Source organism: Prionailurus viverrinus, chromosome A2 (genome assembly GCF_022837055.1).
Source record: "Prionailurus viverrinus isolate Anna chromosome A2, UM_Priviv_1.0, whole genome shotgun sequence".
Taxonomy (NCBI): domain Eukaryota; kingdom Metazoa; phylum Chordata; class Mammalia; order Carnivora; family Felidae; genus Prionailurus; species Prionailurus viverrinus.
In genome coordinates this window covers 101519421-101537271 of record NC_062562.1, presented here as the reverse complement: position 1 = coordinate 101537271, position 17851 = coordinate 101519421, and the positions used below count along the sequence as shown (strand labels likewise).

At 36.0% G+C, this 17851-nt stretch overlaps 1 protein-coding gene across 1 annotated transcript in view; it reads left to right on the top strand.

Annotated features, from left to right (window-relative positions):
• COL28A1 (collagen type XXVIII alpha 1 chain) overlaps nucleotides 1-17851 on the top strand; it is a 176179-nt gene that overhangs the window by 39201 nt on the left and 119127 nt on the right. Inside the window, exons 12-13 of the mRNA XM_047850690.1 lie at nucleotides 12079-12147; nucleotides 13215-13283. Coding sequence (XP_047706646.1) covers nucleotides 12079-12147; nucleotides 13215-13283 — 138 coding nt within the window. The remainder of the gene's footprint in view (nucleotides 1-12078; nucleotides 12148-13214; nucleotides 13284-17851) is intronic.

Below are 17851 nucleotides of genomic sequence, written 5' to 3'. Positions count from 1 at the left end.
GATTACATATGGATTTCTAGATGGGGCCTCTATATATCTTTGAATTTATGAATGGTCTCTGTCATGAGCTATAGTCCCATTTTATTGCTCTAGTAGTTGATGTTCTTCATCAAGTGGTTTGCAGAAAGGTGGTCAAAGAACAGAAGGAAAAAATAGCATGTGATAAATCAAGGAAAAACGTGATTCTGGCCCAGTTTCATGAATCATTTCTGTCATTAATATTTCCACATGTAAAGTAGCTCCTATTCTTGTTGCTTTGAAACAAAACAGATGTTTCTCAGAATGAAGCTGTGGCTCTGAGGCCACCTCAGCCTCCCCCATATATGGAGATCATGCAATGGCATTCAGAAGAACAACATCCTGTCAGTCTCCAAAATCAGTATTATAATCACACAAGCGCCTGAGAAGCCTTATCCCTAGGACCAAATGGAAAATGCTATTTTCTGGAGAGAGCTATGCTCCGGAGAGAGCGCTGTGCTTTTTCTGAGTAAAAATTGAGTACCCAAGAGCCCTACACCAACATCAAATGGCTATTGTGATGGCTTAGATTGCAATCCCTTCTGTCCATAGAATGGGCCCTCTAATAACTAGAAAAAAAAATGGCTCAAGATTGGCAGGCCTTTCAATTCACAGAGAACAAATTACAAAATCAGTTTTATACAAATAAACACAGTAGAATGCTGGGTGTGTCAAACCCATATTAGGTAATTTTTGCCATTTCTTGATGTCTTTCTGATGTTATTTTTGAAGGGTATTTCCTTCTCAAGTTTCATGTATATTGGCTCTTTCCAAGACCCTCTTTGTGCTCCTGGGAGGAATGACTGCCCACTGTGGCATGAACAGAAAATAGCTTGTGACAAGCTGACATATCCTAGTCCTAGAGCTTCAGTGCTAAGGCCAAAAGAGCACTAGGAAATATCCCTGATGTACTTTCCCACATCAAAGTACCGCACATTAATCCTCAAACAATGAAAAATACCATGAGATTATATTATATACTAATTTATCTTAATGGATTAATTATCTCCCTTCTCCTAACCTCTTCCATTGTTTTACTCTAGGACATTCATCTATTTCTTGCAGGGTTTTTCTCCACTAAGATTTTTCCTCTTGTGCTACACTCAAGTGTAGGAAACACAAAGTCCTTTTATATATGAGACTTTGTCTTAACCCACTTTTACTTCTGAGATGTTATGAAAACCCACAGAGAAATAGTACCAGTCTTTTCCAGTTTAATAAATAGATATGGGGAGTGTAAATAATCCCCAGTGAATCAAACATTCTTCCATCCATTCAAAATAAACAAAGAAGCTCATATCAACGAATAAAGGGAACCTATGTTTCAAGAGGACTGAGGGCAGATCAAACACTTAGATCATTCCATGGTTCTGCACCAGACCATGATTCTTGGACACACTTCTCTTCCTTATCCAACTCTGTTAAGGTTTCACCTCATTTTTTGGACGCTTCCAAGGACAGTACATGTTTTTCAAGTAGCTGGTAATCTTTTGAAGAAGTAAATAAGAGTCAAATGTACAAATCCTAAAATTGAAACTGTAAACCTAGTAAACATCTTTACACAACATCCTGTTTTCCTCAAAATGCTCAATGAAAAGAAGTCGATTTAATTTTTTTTTAATTTTTCAAATTAGTTTTTAAAGTTTATTTACTTGAGAGAAAGAGAGAGAGAGAGAGAGAGAGAGAGAGAGCAAGTGGGGCAGGGGCAGAGAGAGAGAGGGAGAGGGAGAGAAACTCAAGCAGGCACCACTCTGTCAGTGAAGAGCCTGACATGGACTCAAACCCATGAACTGTGAGATCGTGACCTGAGCCTAAACCAAGAGTCAGGCATTTAATTGACTGAGCCACTCAGGAGCCCCCAAAAGGAGTTCAATTTTGAAAAGAGGGCTGGATGTCAACCTTTGCAATAGCTACCAGGAATGTACATGCAGATATTTTTGGTAGCTAGTAGTTCCTTTTAGCTTCCATGCATTATACCTTTAAACATTGCTAGACTTCTTTCAGATATGAACCACTGGCAGGAGAATTAGACAAATGTGTGCAGGTCCATCACTTTAAAAAAAAACCCGAAGCAGAAGATGTAGTGACAGTGGGTCAGGGGCACCACTATCACATGAAAGAAAAAGTTATATGTAACAAAGAAGTATTTGTTAAATGAATGGATGAATGAGTATTTAAATGGAATGAGTTGTCAACAGTATTAAACTGCAGACAAGTGAAACAGGCAGGAGCCCAACAGAGTTATTTAGTTTGTCAACTTTGAGGTTTTTGGAAATCTTTAAGGGAGCAGTTTCAATAGAGATATTGGGGAGGTGACAAAGGAGAAGAGTACAAAAGCCAGGAATTCTGACCATTCTTCCAAGATATTGGGATAATAAAGGGAAACAGAACAGTGTTGACATAACCCATGAAAAGCTTCTTGTGTGTTAAATAATCTAATGTGTTCATATACTTCCACTTTTTTCTAAGAGAGGCAAGAAGACTTGGGACTTAATTTTTTTTTTTCAGTTTCAAATGTACAACTTAAAGTCTCATGTTTTCTATAACTATTTTTGCAGGAACCGAAATATCATTAATGAAGATTTAGTAGATTTAAAAATACTTTCTTGTTTTGTTCATTATTTAAATATTTTCCTCAACTCAACGTTAGCTTTGTAGACCAACCTACTAAACATAACTAATATTTCACTTATGGTTCGGGAGTAGTTCAACACCACAGGTATGAACAACTATGAAGAATTTTAAACTTCTTCCTCCAACAAGCATTTATGTAGTTTTTATTTCAGCTCTCACACAATTTAAAAACCTAACAAAATCTTCTGACATCATGATGTTGCTTTCATCTGTAAAAAATCATGATTTAAAATAGGATATAATTCCTTAAAACTTTATAGGACGTAAATCAGGTGAAACATACACAGACATCAACAATCCTGGTATGGAGTAATTACTCAAACAGAAAAGTTTTTTAAGTTCATGGCTCTTTTAACGGAATGACTACATTTTTTGCTTCATGTAAAGCATTTTAAGTCAGGGTACTTGAACATGTCAGCTTTCCCAATTGTCCAAAACCAATAATGGGCCTTCTCGTTCTCCTGGAAAGCTAACAACTTTTATTATTAATTTTTAAAAATATTTATTTATTTTTGAGAGAGAGAGAGACAGAGTGTGAGAGAATGAGGGTTGGAGAGAGAGGGAGACACAGAATCCAAAGCAGACTCCAGTCTCTGAGCTGTCAGGACAGAGCCTGACACAGGGCTCAAACTCACAAACCAAGAGATCATGACCTGAGCTGAAGTCAGATGCTCAACAGACTGAGCCATCCAGGTGCCCCTGGCAGGCTAACAACTTTGAACAAGGTTGTGATGCTTGTAAAGCACTGTAAAGGGAAGAATCCCTTTACAATTGTAAGTAAAAATATGTTTAATGAAGAATTGGAACCAACCTGCCAAACTATGTGAATATTTTTTCTTCAGAGGGGTCAAAGTTTAAATGCTATTTCTGTCCTGGGCCTAATTAAAGGGAAAAAAAATCATTAGTAATCCAGCAGTTGTTGTTGCGAAAAGGGCTTTGACCTACATGCACATCTGCCCACCAGGAGTCTAAATGAGCTTATTAACTCATTTGACATGAGACAGCTGATAGTGACAACTTGAAGAGGCTGCCAGAACATATGGGATGTCAGCCAATGGCTTCAGGCAGATGATTTTCATTCCCAAATCTCTGATGCATATGGTTCTCAGCAGGAGGGCTATACTGTGTATGTGTGTGTGTGTGCACATGCACGTGTGCATGTGCATGCATGTGCACAGAAACTGTCAAGGTAAAGACTCTGATGGATCAAGAAACCCAAACCCAAAATGCTGCCAATATAAAGGTGCTGAGTCTAACCCACAATTCCCAGGCAAGCTGGGCACTAATGTGGAACAGAATCAGGTACTGCAGTGTCTTCTGAGGGATGTCAGAATTTAAAAAAACAATCACACGATTGTCCCGAATCCAAGAAAGTTGCAATAGCTTTGCAACAGGGAGTATAAAGTTTATTCCAAGGGTAAGCCTTTTTTGTTGTGATAAAATATGCATAATATTTATCATTTTAACCATCTGTGAGTGTACAATTCGGCGGTACTAAATACATTCACAATGTTGTGTAATCATCACCACCACCCATGCCCAAAGCTTTTTCATCATCCTAACACAAACTTTGTACCTTTCAAATAATAACTCTCCTTATTTCTCCTGCACCTAGTCTCCAAGTGTAAGTTTTTAAAGAAACATATCATATGATCATATGAACCCATCTTCTCTAATAAACTAATGTCCTTGTTCTCAGATTCATGGGTAGGGATCACAGTGAATATTTTCCAGTGAGTCATTTTGTGTTGGGAGAGTCCAAAGAGTGTCCACCAGAGCTGGGATTCTTTAAAGCTATCCTGATGGGCCGCTGAGCAGACTTTCCTCTTAGGGACAATGATACACAATTCTTTATATTTTATTATATATGATGAAGTATGACTTTCCTATTAGATTGAATCATATGAATGTCATTTTTGTAGGTTAACCATGGTTGAATATTATCAATTTCATGCGGTTTAACCTAATAGCAATCAAGAAAATGAGTTGAATTACTAAAATCTGGTACAGTTTTCATTACATTTTCACCACTTTTTTGTTATTATGTTTTTTTTTCTTTTTTGAAAAGCATGAATAAGTGGAATATGGGGACTGTGGTCTTTTCTCTTATCCAACTAGATGATATTCAAAAAAGATTACAGTTGGAGATTTCAAATAATCATGGTTTCTAACTCAGTGCAGTTGGTTAATAACTGATTTATATGTAGACCTACACTGTGTGATTACACGACTGCCAATTATAATTTATGTTACCTTTACTACTCACTTAGTGAGAACACTGACCCAGGTAGATTTAAATGTCTGAAATGAAATGTGAATTGGCTTGTAAAAGTATATTTTCTCATGGTTTGCATTTTATTTTAGAGATCCTCTGTCTTCATATGATGGATCTTACACAACGGGTAGACTGTAGCTATCTGACTTTTGTGTTTTTCATCCTGTAACAAAGATATGAATTTAGTCTGCAATCAAGTGATTTTTGAAATAATTCAAGAAAAGAATCGAAAAGTCTCAAGAGACCATCTTGCACTGGCTCTAAAACCAGACTTCTGGGGTTCAAACAAAGCCCTATTTTGTATTAGCTCCATTATTTTGGCAAGTACTTATCCTCCCCATGCCTCAGTTTTCTCATTCATGTCATGGGTTAATAATAGCACCTACCTCTAAAGAGTCATTTTAAAGACTATATGATTTAATCATAGTAAGTGCCATATGTGTTGACAATAATTAAGCAGTTAAGTATTTTAAAAACTCTCTCTTATTAATGTAGAACAAGTCTGGCCTAAAATGTTTTCTAAAAATAAACCACTTATAACACTTCTCTGAAATAAGAGAAATTAGGTATTAAAAATAGAGCTTGAGTTATCAAGTATTTGATAAATGTTAGTTTTCTGCCTCCTAACACCTGCTTTTCTTTCTTTCTCCCCAAAAAAGGACCTTTTTTTGCTTTTCTCCCAAATCTTTGTATGCAGTCATCACTGTGCTGAGTTTCAGATAAGACTGTATCTTGGCTGTACTTGAACCATTCTGCATCATTTTCCTCCATTAGGAAAGTATGAGAATATTTGTCATAAGACTTAAAATATTAAAGTTGGTGCTACACATATTTGGGAAATGATAAAAAAAGAAGTTGCTAAAATGTTGTTCTCATGTTAAGATCCTAAAGTATGATTAAATTGTTCATAACTGAATTATTCAAGAAAAGGTAAATTTCTGTCCCCCCAAAATTCAGAATTTTGAACAACATTTCATTATTTATTATCTTAGGGCAAGGAAGATGTTGACTCTGGTTAGAACTGGTGCCAGGAATAAGGCATGTTGGGTTTCTTTAGCTGAGCTTCCCATACAGTGTAACCTTAGTCTGTCTATTGGGATTTCATTGTGACTTCGACTGAAAAAAAAAAAAAAGTTTAATTGTGTCTGCATAAGTTTTCAGGAGAAACTGTGTAATAGGTACTTTAAATCACTTTGTAATTTATGTACAGTTGCTCTTGGTTGAAACCTAAGTAAACCAGAGGGAACCCCAAGGGAGCATTTCTAGATTTCCAGCTTCCCCAGCCCAGACCTGTTTGGTTTCCTGTTTTGGTCACCTCCAGCAGCTAGCACAGCACCTGCTTCCAAGTTGCTGCTCAGTAAATGTCTGCTGCATGGATGGTTGAGTGAATGTTATCCATTAGTTAACCATTGGCAATGCAAAACTGAGCAAACTCACATGACATCCTCCCCACAGTCTAGGGATAGATGTTAACTAAATGCAACATTATAATTATAATGAATACGCAGAAAAAGAAGAAAATGGTGCAATCAGTGCCGCTAGAATAGGGATTTCACCTGATCAGAGAAGCCTTCTCTGAAGCTGTGCTGCTTAAAATAAGATTTGAAGGATGAATAAGGATTAAATAGGGAAGAAGGGAGGTAAGAACATCCTAGATAGACTGAGTAGCACATGCTAAGATCCCGTGGCAGAAGGGGGCCTGGCAAGGAAGGACAAGGAACGGATCAAAGGCCAATGCTGCCAGGGTGGTGAGTGAAGAAGCAACTAGTTACAGATGGGAATGAAAAGACTGTGGGACAACACCATGCAGGGGCTCGCAAGCCTTGTAAGGAGCTTTGTTTTTCCACTAAGAGCAAAGGGAAAGGCCTTGAATGGTTTCATTCACATTAAAAATCAAAAGATTGGACTGGCAGTAATGGTGGGGGTGGAGGGGAATAAATTAAAATGCGCAGCAATGTATGTGTGTAGGGTACTAAAGACTTTTTTGTAATCTGTGCAAGAGGTGAGATTAATTTGAAGTAGACTACAGAGGCATGGTAGGGGATTAAAAATGGTAGATAGATTTGAGAGAGATTTAGAGGACATATTGAAAAGAGTTGGCAATACATTACACGTGGTAGGTAAAAGAGTGAGAGATGTCAAGAATGACTCCTTGTTTGGCTTGACTCATGGAGGGATTGTGGTGCTCTTCCCAGATAGAGAATGCTGGAAGGTGATCAGGTTCCGTGAGGGGAAGAGTATGAGTTTGTCTTTGGAAATGACGGGTTTCTTTTGAAATTCCCTTTCCTGACTTCTATCACACTGCGTTTGTGAGTTCCCATTTCTTTTTCTCAGACTGCCTTCCTCAACTCCCCACAAGACATTTCTATGTTCTTCCATTCCCACCCAACTTGTATGTTGGTACTCTCCATGGTTCTGACCTAAGCTTCTGGCCTGCTTAGTCACTAAACCCACCCTGTTCAATACAGTAGTCACATGTGGCCATTGAGCCCTTGAAATATGGCTAGTCTAAATGGAGATGTGCTATAATTGGTAAATATACATAGGATTTCAAAGACATGTATTAAAAATAATAAATAAGATCATTGATAAGGTTTTTATGTTGATCACATACTGAAATGATATTTTAGATATATCGAATTAACTAAACTATGTTATTACTTTTTTTTAAAAGTTTATTCATTTATTTTGAGAGAGAGAGAGAGCATGTGCATGCATGTGACTGGGGGAGGGGCAGAGAGAGGGAGAGAGAGGAGAGAATCCTAAGCAGGCTCCATGCCCAGCATGGAGTCTGATGCAGGGTTTGATCTCACGAACCATGAAATCATGACCTGAGCTGAAATCAAGAGTAGGATGCTTAATTGGCTGAGCCACACAGGTGCTGCTGTTATTATTAATTTTTTAAGGTGACTACTAGAAAATTTAAAATTACATATGTGAAAAAATAAATAAAATTACATATGGGGCCCATTGTATATTTCTAGTGGATGGCTCTACTCTAGACAGTGACCCTATTGTTGCCTTATTTCTGTCCGTTTGAGCCCACAGAGCTGTTTATTGTCCCCAGAACATTTCACATCATTTTATTCCTCAAACACTTTCCTTTTCCTTAACTTTTGTTCCTCTTCTTTTATGCCAGATTAGATATGATTCCTACTTTTTTGGGGTTCAGAGAAAATATCTCCTCTACTATTTGAAACTTTTCTCATTCTTTAAGACAGAATTAAACACTTGTGTCACAGAGTCTGTCATCCTCTGTTAATATCTTTATTATAGCTAATTCACATGCTTATATTTTCTTTTATATTCATGTGCCTCTCCAGCCAGATTGTAAGTGTCTGCAAAGTACAGGTGTGATCTGATTTATGTCTATAATTATGTAACTGGGTACTCAGTATGAGGGTGGTACTCAGTGAAAGTCTGATGAATAACAATTGAATCTACACATATTAAATAGTGATCATATAATTAGTTATGACTTAGATGTTTTATAGATAATATCTTGAATCCTCTCAACAACTCTGCAAGGTAGATATAATTATCCTCATTTTGCATATGGATATCTTGCAAAAGCTCAAACTGTTAGTAAATTATAGAGCCAGAATTCAACTAGACCGAATGAAAAAAGCCATGTTTTTTTTCTGTGATTCTATGCATACTGAAAAATTGATTAAAAAGTAGCGATTATATCCCAAATCATAAAATAGGGAAAAATACCCATTTCCTAAAATTGTTAGAAGATTAAGTGACATAATGTATATAAAGTGTCAGGGCAGTGCTTAGAAATGCTAGGTTTTATTAAACATTGGCTTCCTTCGATGTTGAGGGCCATAGCACAGACATCCTTAATTTCTTTTTTTTAAATTTTTTTAATGTTTATTTATTTTTGAGAGAGAGAGAGAAAGACAGAGTGCAGGCAGGGGAGGGACAGAAAGAGAGGGAGAGACAGAATCCAAAACAGGCTCCAGGTTCTGAGCCATCATGGTGTAGGGCTCGAGATCCTGACCTGAGCCAAAGTCAGATGCTTAACCAACTGGGCCACCCAGGTGCTCCTAGCATCCTTAATTTGTGAGAAAGACCGAAGTGTTTTACCCAGCCTCCTCAATGCCCCTACACATGCTTACACTCATATGAAAGTCATGTGAAACAGACCACCTCCAGGGCTATCCACTTTAACTCAATCTTCTTTGTATATGTCTCTGATGGTCAAAGAAAGTGAAATTGAGAAATAACAAGTAGTACTGAGGCCATTCAACCTTTCTCTGTGTATTTGTGCTTATTGGTGAAGGTTGTGGTAGAAATAATGGCAGAAAAGGAATCAAGCCTGGAGGCTTACTAGAGCTATGTTGCCTTGGTGAATTTCCAGAAAATCATTGTGAGTATTCTCAATGATTCTTCTCTTCCTGTTCTCTTACCCAGCAATGCTATGTTACAATCAGGACCACTTTCTTTACCACCTCAGGAAACTTTGTAGGAAAGGGGAAGGAGAAGTATGAAAGGGATAAACATTAATTGTAGGCCAATGCTGGTCTGCAGGCCTATGTGGAGGTGCTGAGCTCCTGAAAAGTAAATTCACGCAACTAAAATGTGAAGATATGTTGCTACTGAGCTGTCTTGAGGAAAGGAAAGAGATTCCTTTACAACCTTCAGATCCCTGTAACTTCCCTAAAAAAAGCAATATAGAGAAATTGCTCAGTTGCTATGGGTACTTGACCAAGGCTAAAGGAAACTCATGGGTTTCAGGGTAAGATAGTTGCTCTTCTATTGATTTTCCTGATATACACATTTCAAGTTAACAATGGAACCAATTCCTTGCCCCTAGTTAGAGGAAACCTTCTCACCAACCTGTGCTCTTATTTATTTTAGATCAAAATACAGAAAAGTGATACATAATATATAATATTATATAATAATATAATATAATATAATATATATAATATAATATAATAATATATACTATGAATATAATATAATACAGTATAATATAATATAATTAAAATAATATAGCATAACATAATATTTAAAAGCCTTCTGATCCATTTTAGAACCAAACAAATATAAATGGGGCAGGGAATGAATAGAAAAAGGGAACTTAAGGCCTTATGTTATTATTATTTTAATGGTGTGTTTTACCTCTTAAACTAGTCCTTTGGGTTTAGGGACTATGTCCTAAACTTTTCTATATTTACTTCATTACTGTCCACATAGTAAATGCTTGCTATTCCTTTGCTGAGTGACGGAAGCTGTCACCCATTCACACAGATAAGGATGTATGTAGCACAAGAAGTTGTAGGGAAAAGATTCTTTGAAATGAAAATGTTGAATCTACATTAGGAAACGGAATATTCTCTAGTACTTAAATCAAACTTTGATATCAAGAAGACAGCTTCAAATCTGGGAGAGCCTTTATGTCTGATATTATACATGGAGAAATTCCATGGCCAAGAACATGTGAAAAATAAGAATGGCAATTATCTGGCTGCTCCAGAAAATTTAATATGCATAGAAAAATACGTAAAACTTTGATTTTAAGGGAAAAATGCAAGTTTATTTTTCTGCCAGATTGACTTATTACAAGAATGAACTGAAGGAAGATACCGTTAGATACAAGCCACTTAAATGCCAAAACATCATAAACTCTCACAATCAACTGATTTTGAGACAGGTTTTCTTTGTTATGATTTTGAGCCTGGGCTTATCTTTTGGGGGGCTGATTTGACTCTGACCCTTCTTCCTGTCTCTTCTTTCCCCCCTTTACAATTGATTAAAGTCCACAGACTTCCTTAAAGTAAGGCCTCTACCATATAAATAGAAATTGCTTTAGTCACTAAAGAGTCCCCTTCAAAATCACAAGCCTCCAGGGAAAATTGAGGCTTTAACATGGGTGAAAATTCTTTTGTTTCCCTCAGTCTGGAGAAGGATTGTTTCAACTTCTTGTCCCATTTTACAGTTAATTAATACAAGGTTGAAGAGAAGAGAGAAATCTGTAAGTTGGATGAAATTTTAAATAGCAAGTATTCATTAACTCAAACACAACAGTATTCAGAAACCTTCCTTCCCATAAATTAGAGGTATGTGTGTACATAAAGAACTAGAAGGAAATGCCCCAGAAATTAATAGTAGCTATAGACAGATAAGTTAAAATTTTCTATGTGTGTATGCCTTTCAATATGTGGTGAATTTCCTATAATGAAGGTATGTTATTTCTGTAAACAGAAACAAATTAAAAAAAGAAATTGTAATCAATAGCCACTTCTAGTAAACAGAAGGTTTGAAGGTGGGTAGCTCAATGAGGTTTTGTTTGATCAAGTTCAATGAGATTTTCCAGGAGCCAGGCACTTAAAAATGTTTTTCTGCATGGTCCTCTTCAATGGTTGGCATTCAGCCAAGAGATTGGCTGCCTCAAATTTACAAGATACCTATTGCATCTCCAAGTAGGAAAGAAGAGGCGGGGGCAAAATCTTTTCTCTTTGCACCTAATAATGTCACCACATCTCATTGGTTGGTACTGACCCAAAGAACCAACCAGTGGCAAAGGAACAGGAGATGGTAGATTTGCATTAAACCAATTATTATTCATCCTGTGACCCTGAGTATAAAGAACAGCTTTCCGTTGACATGAACAGATCAGAGTTCCAACAGCAGGGAAGGAAAGAGGGCAGGGGATGATCATTGGGTAGGAGACAAATGTGTCTGTCAGAAGCATATAATAAAGACTTGCTGAACAACAAGTGAGGGCTGCAGTGCAACATGCATCCTGAAAACGTTTGCTTTTGCGGGCCTCTTCTTCCATTAAAAAAAAAAAAAGCTAAAAATTATACATTACAACTGAATTAGGATAAAGACAAATTTAATCCAGAATGAATTCATTGTCATATATCCATTATTTTTTTTTTAATTTGTATTCTGATTTTAAACATTAAAGTGGAAACATTTTCATGGACCCTAGACATTGTGACCACTGCGTTCAGTGGTTAATTCAACCCTGAGTCTTTGTTGTCCTTCCAGCTGGATTATAAACACTTTGAGGGCAGTGACTGTGTCCTAGATTTCACTGTTGCCCTCAAAACTCCTACCACAGCACTATGCTCTAAGAGCTGTTCAACAAATACTGTTGAGTTGACCTAACATATAACTGTTTCTTCTTGTAGGGTGAACCAGGTCCCCCTGGTCCTCATGGTCCTCCAGGAGCTCCCGGTATTGGACAGCAAGGAATTAAGGTAAAGATTCTTGTCTTTTTCCCTATTTATGAGTATTAATTTTATTGTTGGGCTGGAGAAGCTATGATTTGAATCCACTCAACCTTAACCTCTAGATACAAAGAGGCTGCCTGCAGAAGGTACTTACAGTCTGGGTTCTTGGACACTGCAGTGCTCCAGGCAGGGGCAGTTACCACAAGAAAAATCAATGTATTTTTTATTTGATTGGTATGAAAAATTTGTCTTGTCTCCAAATAAATACCCACCTTGTTGCCAATGTACATCTAGTTCTATTAATTTCATGGAATGTAAATGTTAACATGCAAAATTGTTATTGGGATGTGAAGCATCTTAACACATAAACTATCATCTTCTCACACTAAAGAAGCATAGAAGGGCAGAAACCAGAAGGACCACAACACTGAACAAGTAAGTGTTGATAGAAAGGTTTTTAGGGAACTAGAAAGTACTGGAACATCCAACACCCTGGAGTGCTCTGCATCATGTAGGATGTCACAGAGCAAAAGTGCTTATTTTAAATGGCTTTTCTATGTCATTGGGACAATAAGACTTTGTTGCAGGAATAAAACAGAGAGCAGCACAAAACAGTGCACTTCTAATGAAGTCAAGTATCACCACGGATGGTATTTAAACAATAAGCATATTGAGACTCTAGAGAAAGTGGAGTTTATATTGGCAGAGTTATCGGACAAGGATTCTGAAGGAGATCAAGTGTGAAATAGAATTGAAAAGAGAGGTAAAATGGAACAGAGTGGGTAACATTCCAGGATGGTGGCAAGGGGGGCAGGGAACAGCACAAGCATTGTTTGCTTGGTCATCTCCGTAACCAAAAATGAATCGAATACAGTCTATCCTGCCAAATACTACACAATAGCTTCTGAAAGCTAAAAGTTGTGTTCACTTAAATTCAAACCATTTTTCCTCCTCCAGAATTTTTTTTATCTTTATGAATGTGAAAAGTTTGACTATTTTGCCTTTATTTTTGTTGAAATCTCCAGAGTATCTTGTGGTATGTTTATTCTTTATTTTAAAACTCAAACCTTCATTTGATTATTTCTTTCTTTTAGGGGGAAAGAGGTCAGGAAGGAAGAACAGGGGCTCCAGGACCGATTGGCATTGGTGAACCAGGCCAGCCAGTAAGTATCAAGAAATTCTAGATGGAATAAAAAGGACAAATACAGTTCTTATTTGCTCTTTGTAGTTAGACTAAATGGTTAAATTAAGCCATCTTGTATCTTTGGGACAACAAAAGACAATAAATATGCAAGGACCAGATATGAGTGTTATTTTTCATACCACTTGGTAGAACCACACGCATACACATGTGACATATACGACTGGCTTTCTCTTACCATAATCTTTTACTAGATTGATCAGCTTGTCCAAGAAGAAAAGAGATCTCATGTGTCAAAATTTCCTAGGATATAGGAGAACTGGATTTAGGCATAGGTCTATACTTTGTAACTGACTTTCCTGTAACCATGAAAAATCACTGCGAATAGGACCTTGTTCATAAGCTAATTTATGGGTAGGATTGATGAAGGTAGACAGGTGATACCTGTGTTATTTGCAGCTTCTAACTTATGTAGCCTTGAAGTTTACTATTTTTGCAGAAGAAAAAAAAGTGTTTCTATCAAGAGATCTGGAGAAGAAATGAATAAAACATGACTATTCTCGTATAGAAATTCTCTTAGCTTTTCAAGTAATCATTCTTCTCCCAGAAAAGAATAGTAACTAACTCACTGAGGTAAAAATAAAAACAACTGTATTGGATTGGGAGAATTAGTATTGTTAAAATGTCCATACTACCCAAAACAATCTACTGATTCAATGCAATCCTTATCAAAATTCCAATGGCATTTTTCATGGAAATGGAACAATCTTAAAATTTGTATGGAACCGTAAATGATCCTAATAGCCAAAGCAATCTTGAGAAAGAAGAACTAAGGTGGAGGCATCACACTTTCTGATTTCTAAATATATTCCAAAGCTACAGTAATCAAAACAGTATTGTATTGGCATAAAAACAGACACACAGAACAATGGAATGGAATAGAGAGACTAGAAATAAACTCATACATATATGGCCAATTAATTTCCAACAAAGGAGCCAAGAATATACAATGGGGAAAGGACAGTCTCTTTAATAAATGGTGTTGGGGAAATGGGACAGCCACATGCAAAAGCATGAAAGTGGATCACCATCCTCCACCATACACAAAAATTAACTCAAATGGCTTTGAGTCTTGAATATAAGACCTGAAATCATAAAACTCTTGGAAGAAAACATAAGCAGTAAGCTCCTTGACACAGGTCTTAGCAATAATGTTTTGAATTTAATACCAACAGTAAAAGGAACAAAAGCAAAAATAAACAAGTTGGGACTATATCAAACTAAAAAGCTTCTGCACAGCAAAGGAAAACATCAACAAAATAGGCAATCTACTGAATGGGAGAAAATATTTTCAAATCATATATCTGATAATATCAAAAATATGTAAAGAACTCATACAACTCAACAATAACACAAAAATTCAATTAAGAAACAGGCAGAAGAGTTGAACAGACATTTTACCAAAGAAGATGTACAGATGGCCAACAGGTATATGAAAAGATGCTCAGCATCATTAGTTACCAGACAAATGCAAATCAAAATCAAAATGAGATATCACCTCACACCTGCTACAATGGCTATTATCAAAAGTACAAGAAAACAGGTATGGTTGAGAATGTGGAGAAAAGGGAACCCTCATGCACTATTGGTGGAAATGTAATTTGTATAGCCAGTGTGAAAAACAGTATGGAGATTCCTCAAAAAATTAAAAATTCTATTACCATATGATCCAGCCATTCCACTTGTGGGTATTCAAAGAAAATAAAGTCACTAATATATTGAAAAGACATATGCATCCCATGTTCATTGCTATTTATAATAACCAAGATAGGGAAACAAACTAAGTGTTCATTGATGGATAAATGGATAAAGAAATTGTGATATATTTATAGAGTATATCCACATATATATGATGGATTACTATTGGATATATATATAATGGATTACTATTCAATAATAAAAAAGAATGAAGTCTTGCCATTTGCAACAACATGGATTGACTTCGAGGACATTATACTAATTTAAATAAGTCAGACAGAGAAGGGCAAATGCCATATGATGTGGAACTGTAAAAACAAAAATCTAACCCTAACCAGATAGAACAGGCAAAATCAACTTTATTTTTATATTCCAGTAACAGAAATAAAAATTTTAAATACAATAGAATTTATAGTCATTAAAAATAGAAATACTTGGGTATAAATAAAACATGTATAAGCTTTATATCCTGAAAACTTCAAAACACTAATGAAAGAAATAAAAGAATATTTAATAAATTGAGAGACATACCATATTCATCGACTGGAAGACTTGACATCATAAAGCTGTCAATCTCTTTAAATTAATATAAGGTTTAATGCAAGCCTTTTAAAAAATCCCAGTAAGATTTTTTTAAAGGTGTAGACAAGATTATTTTAAAATCTGTATGGAAAGGCAAAGGAGCTAGAATAATTAAAACAATTTGCAAAAAGAAGAATAAAGTTGAAGAAAGGGTTTAAGATTTATTCACATAACTACAGCAATCAAGACTGCAGTTCTGACATCATAGAAACATGATCAGTGGAATAGAATAGAGAACCCAGATACAGACCCACACACTGAATTTTTTATTTATTAAAAAATTTTTTTAATGTTTATTTATTTTTGAGAGAGAGACAGAGTACAAGCAGGGGAGGGGCAGAGAGAGGGAGACACAGAATCTGAAGCAGGCCCCAGGCTCTGAGCTGTCAGCAAAGAGCCCAACGTGGGGCTTGAACCCTTGAACCATGAGATCATGACCTGAGCCAAAGTCGGACGCCTAACTGACTGAGCCATCTGTGAATCCCTTGAATTCATTTTTTAATAATTGTTTTACTATACTTATATTTTTAGTGTAATATTCCCTTCTTGTATTTTATATTCCTATTATTAGACCATTAAGCATTCAAAGAGACCATTTTTTGGTCTCTATTTTATAATTTTATTATTTGACATTTTTGGGAAAATGTATGTTATATAGGCTCACTTTTATTCATTGTCAATTGTTTTCTTATATGTTTTGTACTCTGGCATCTGAATTCATGGTCATCAGGTCTTTACCTGTGAAAATCTTAAGTGTTCTGGGTGGAGGGTATTTGAAAGGAATTTGCATGCACACCTCTTAGGTACTCCTCGGATATCCTTGATACTAATGTCTTGACTAGGTGTTCCTGGATCACCTATGTGATGGCAGTTAAAACTACAAACCCATACACAGCACTGGAGCAGGCTTGGAATTTTTAGGCCCATTTAGAGCCTAAGTGAGGGTAGACAAGATTCTTGTCTTTCATATCGCTGTGTTGACTAAATGGCTTTTTTCTCAACCCTGCCCTTTCATTGACAATATGTAAGTAACTTTGAAGGTCCTAGCTTTCTGTGGGGATCTCAGGTCTAATACTCTCCTCATTTTCCTTTGAGTGAGCCAAATCTTTGCTCCTGGTTCTCTGTCTTCGGTTTTCTAGACTTATTTCCACCATACAATCACACGTTTCCACCCAGAACAACCACAGCATCAGTTCTATGCTCACTACCCTAGCGTTCAGCTCTTTTTGTTTTGGAGCCCTGTGACTTCCCTCATTTATTTATTTTTGGATTTCAGCTCTGCCTTTAAAATTTATTTTAAAGAAAATTTGTATTACTTGCCTTTTTGTTTATAGGTAGAGAGTTTACACAATATTGCTAGAACATGAAGTTCTTGTTTATTTGCTTTCTAAGCCACAATTATACAAATCAGAAAGACACCATGAAATCTGCAGTTCAAGTGGGAACTGAAATCATTACAAAGATGGGGAGGATCGCAAATAATGTATGCAAATGTTGTACCAAAATGTCATAATAAAAATCCAACACTGAGTTTCTGAATTATTTAGAAGTAACATAAAGACTTACCTTGGGACTGAGAAAGGTTCTGCTGAAAGTCTCTTACCTTTGTTTCTTTGTCTGGATTATTTCAAACGGTGTCAGGTTTTTTTTGTTTGTTTGTTGTTTTCTTTTTGTACAAGGATATTGAGAACATTGTTAGTAAAAAATACCCACTAAAGTAGAACTATAAATACTTTGAAGTTAAAAATTATATAAACAGTACTGTTTGAATATTATGGGCAATTTTTATTATTATTTAGCACAGTTATTTTTAATGCTTGAAATGTATATTAAAACCACTTTTACTGATTATCTACACTAGTGAGAATATTAAGAAAAGTAATAAGATAATGGATGATCACATTTTACCTCATTAATGTCTCAAATAAAGCATTTCACTGATCAGACTGTGTTAACTGATAATAACAGTCCTTATATTTTTTTTATTAGAGGCATTCATGAGAAATCAAATAAGTATGCCATAATTATAATTGATTTTCATGGCTTTTGAAAAGGACACTGTGAGTTTTTTATAGAAGCATTTCTGTCTTTTAGAAATAATCCATGGGTTCTGTCATAGTAAAGTATAGTTCATCTACCTGAGTACCTGCTCTTTCTCTTAACCAAGCAGTCACCTTTCATTCTGCTTTGCTGTAAAATATGAGAATACTCTGATAATACAGACTGTTCCTCTGACAGTTGGCAATAATT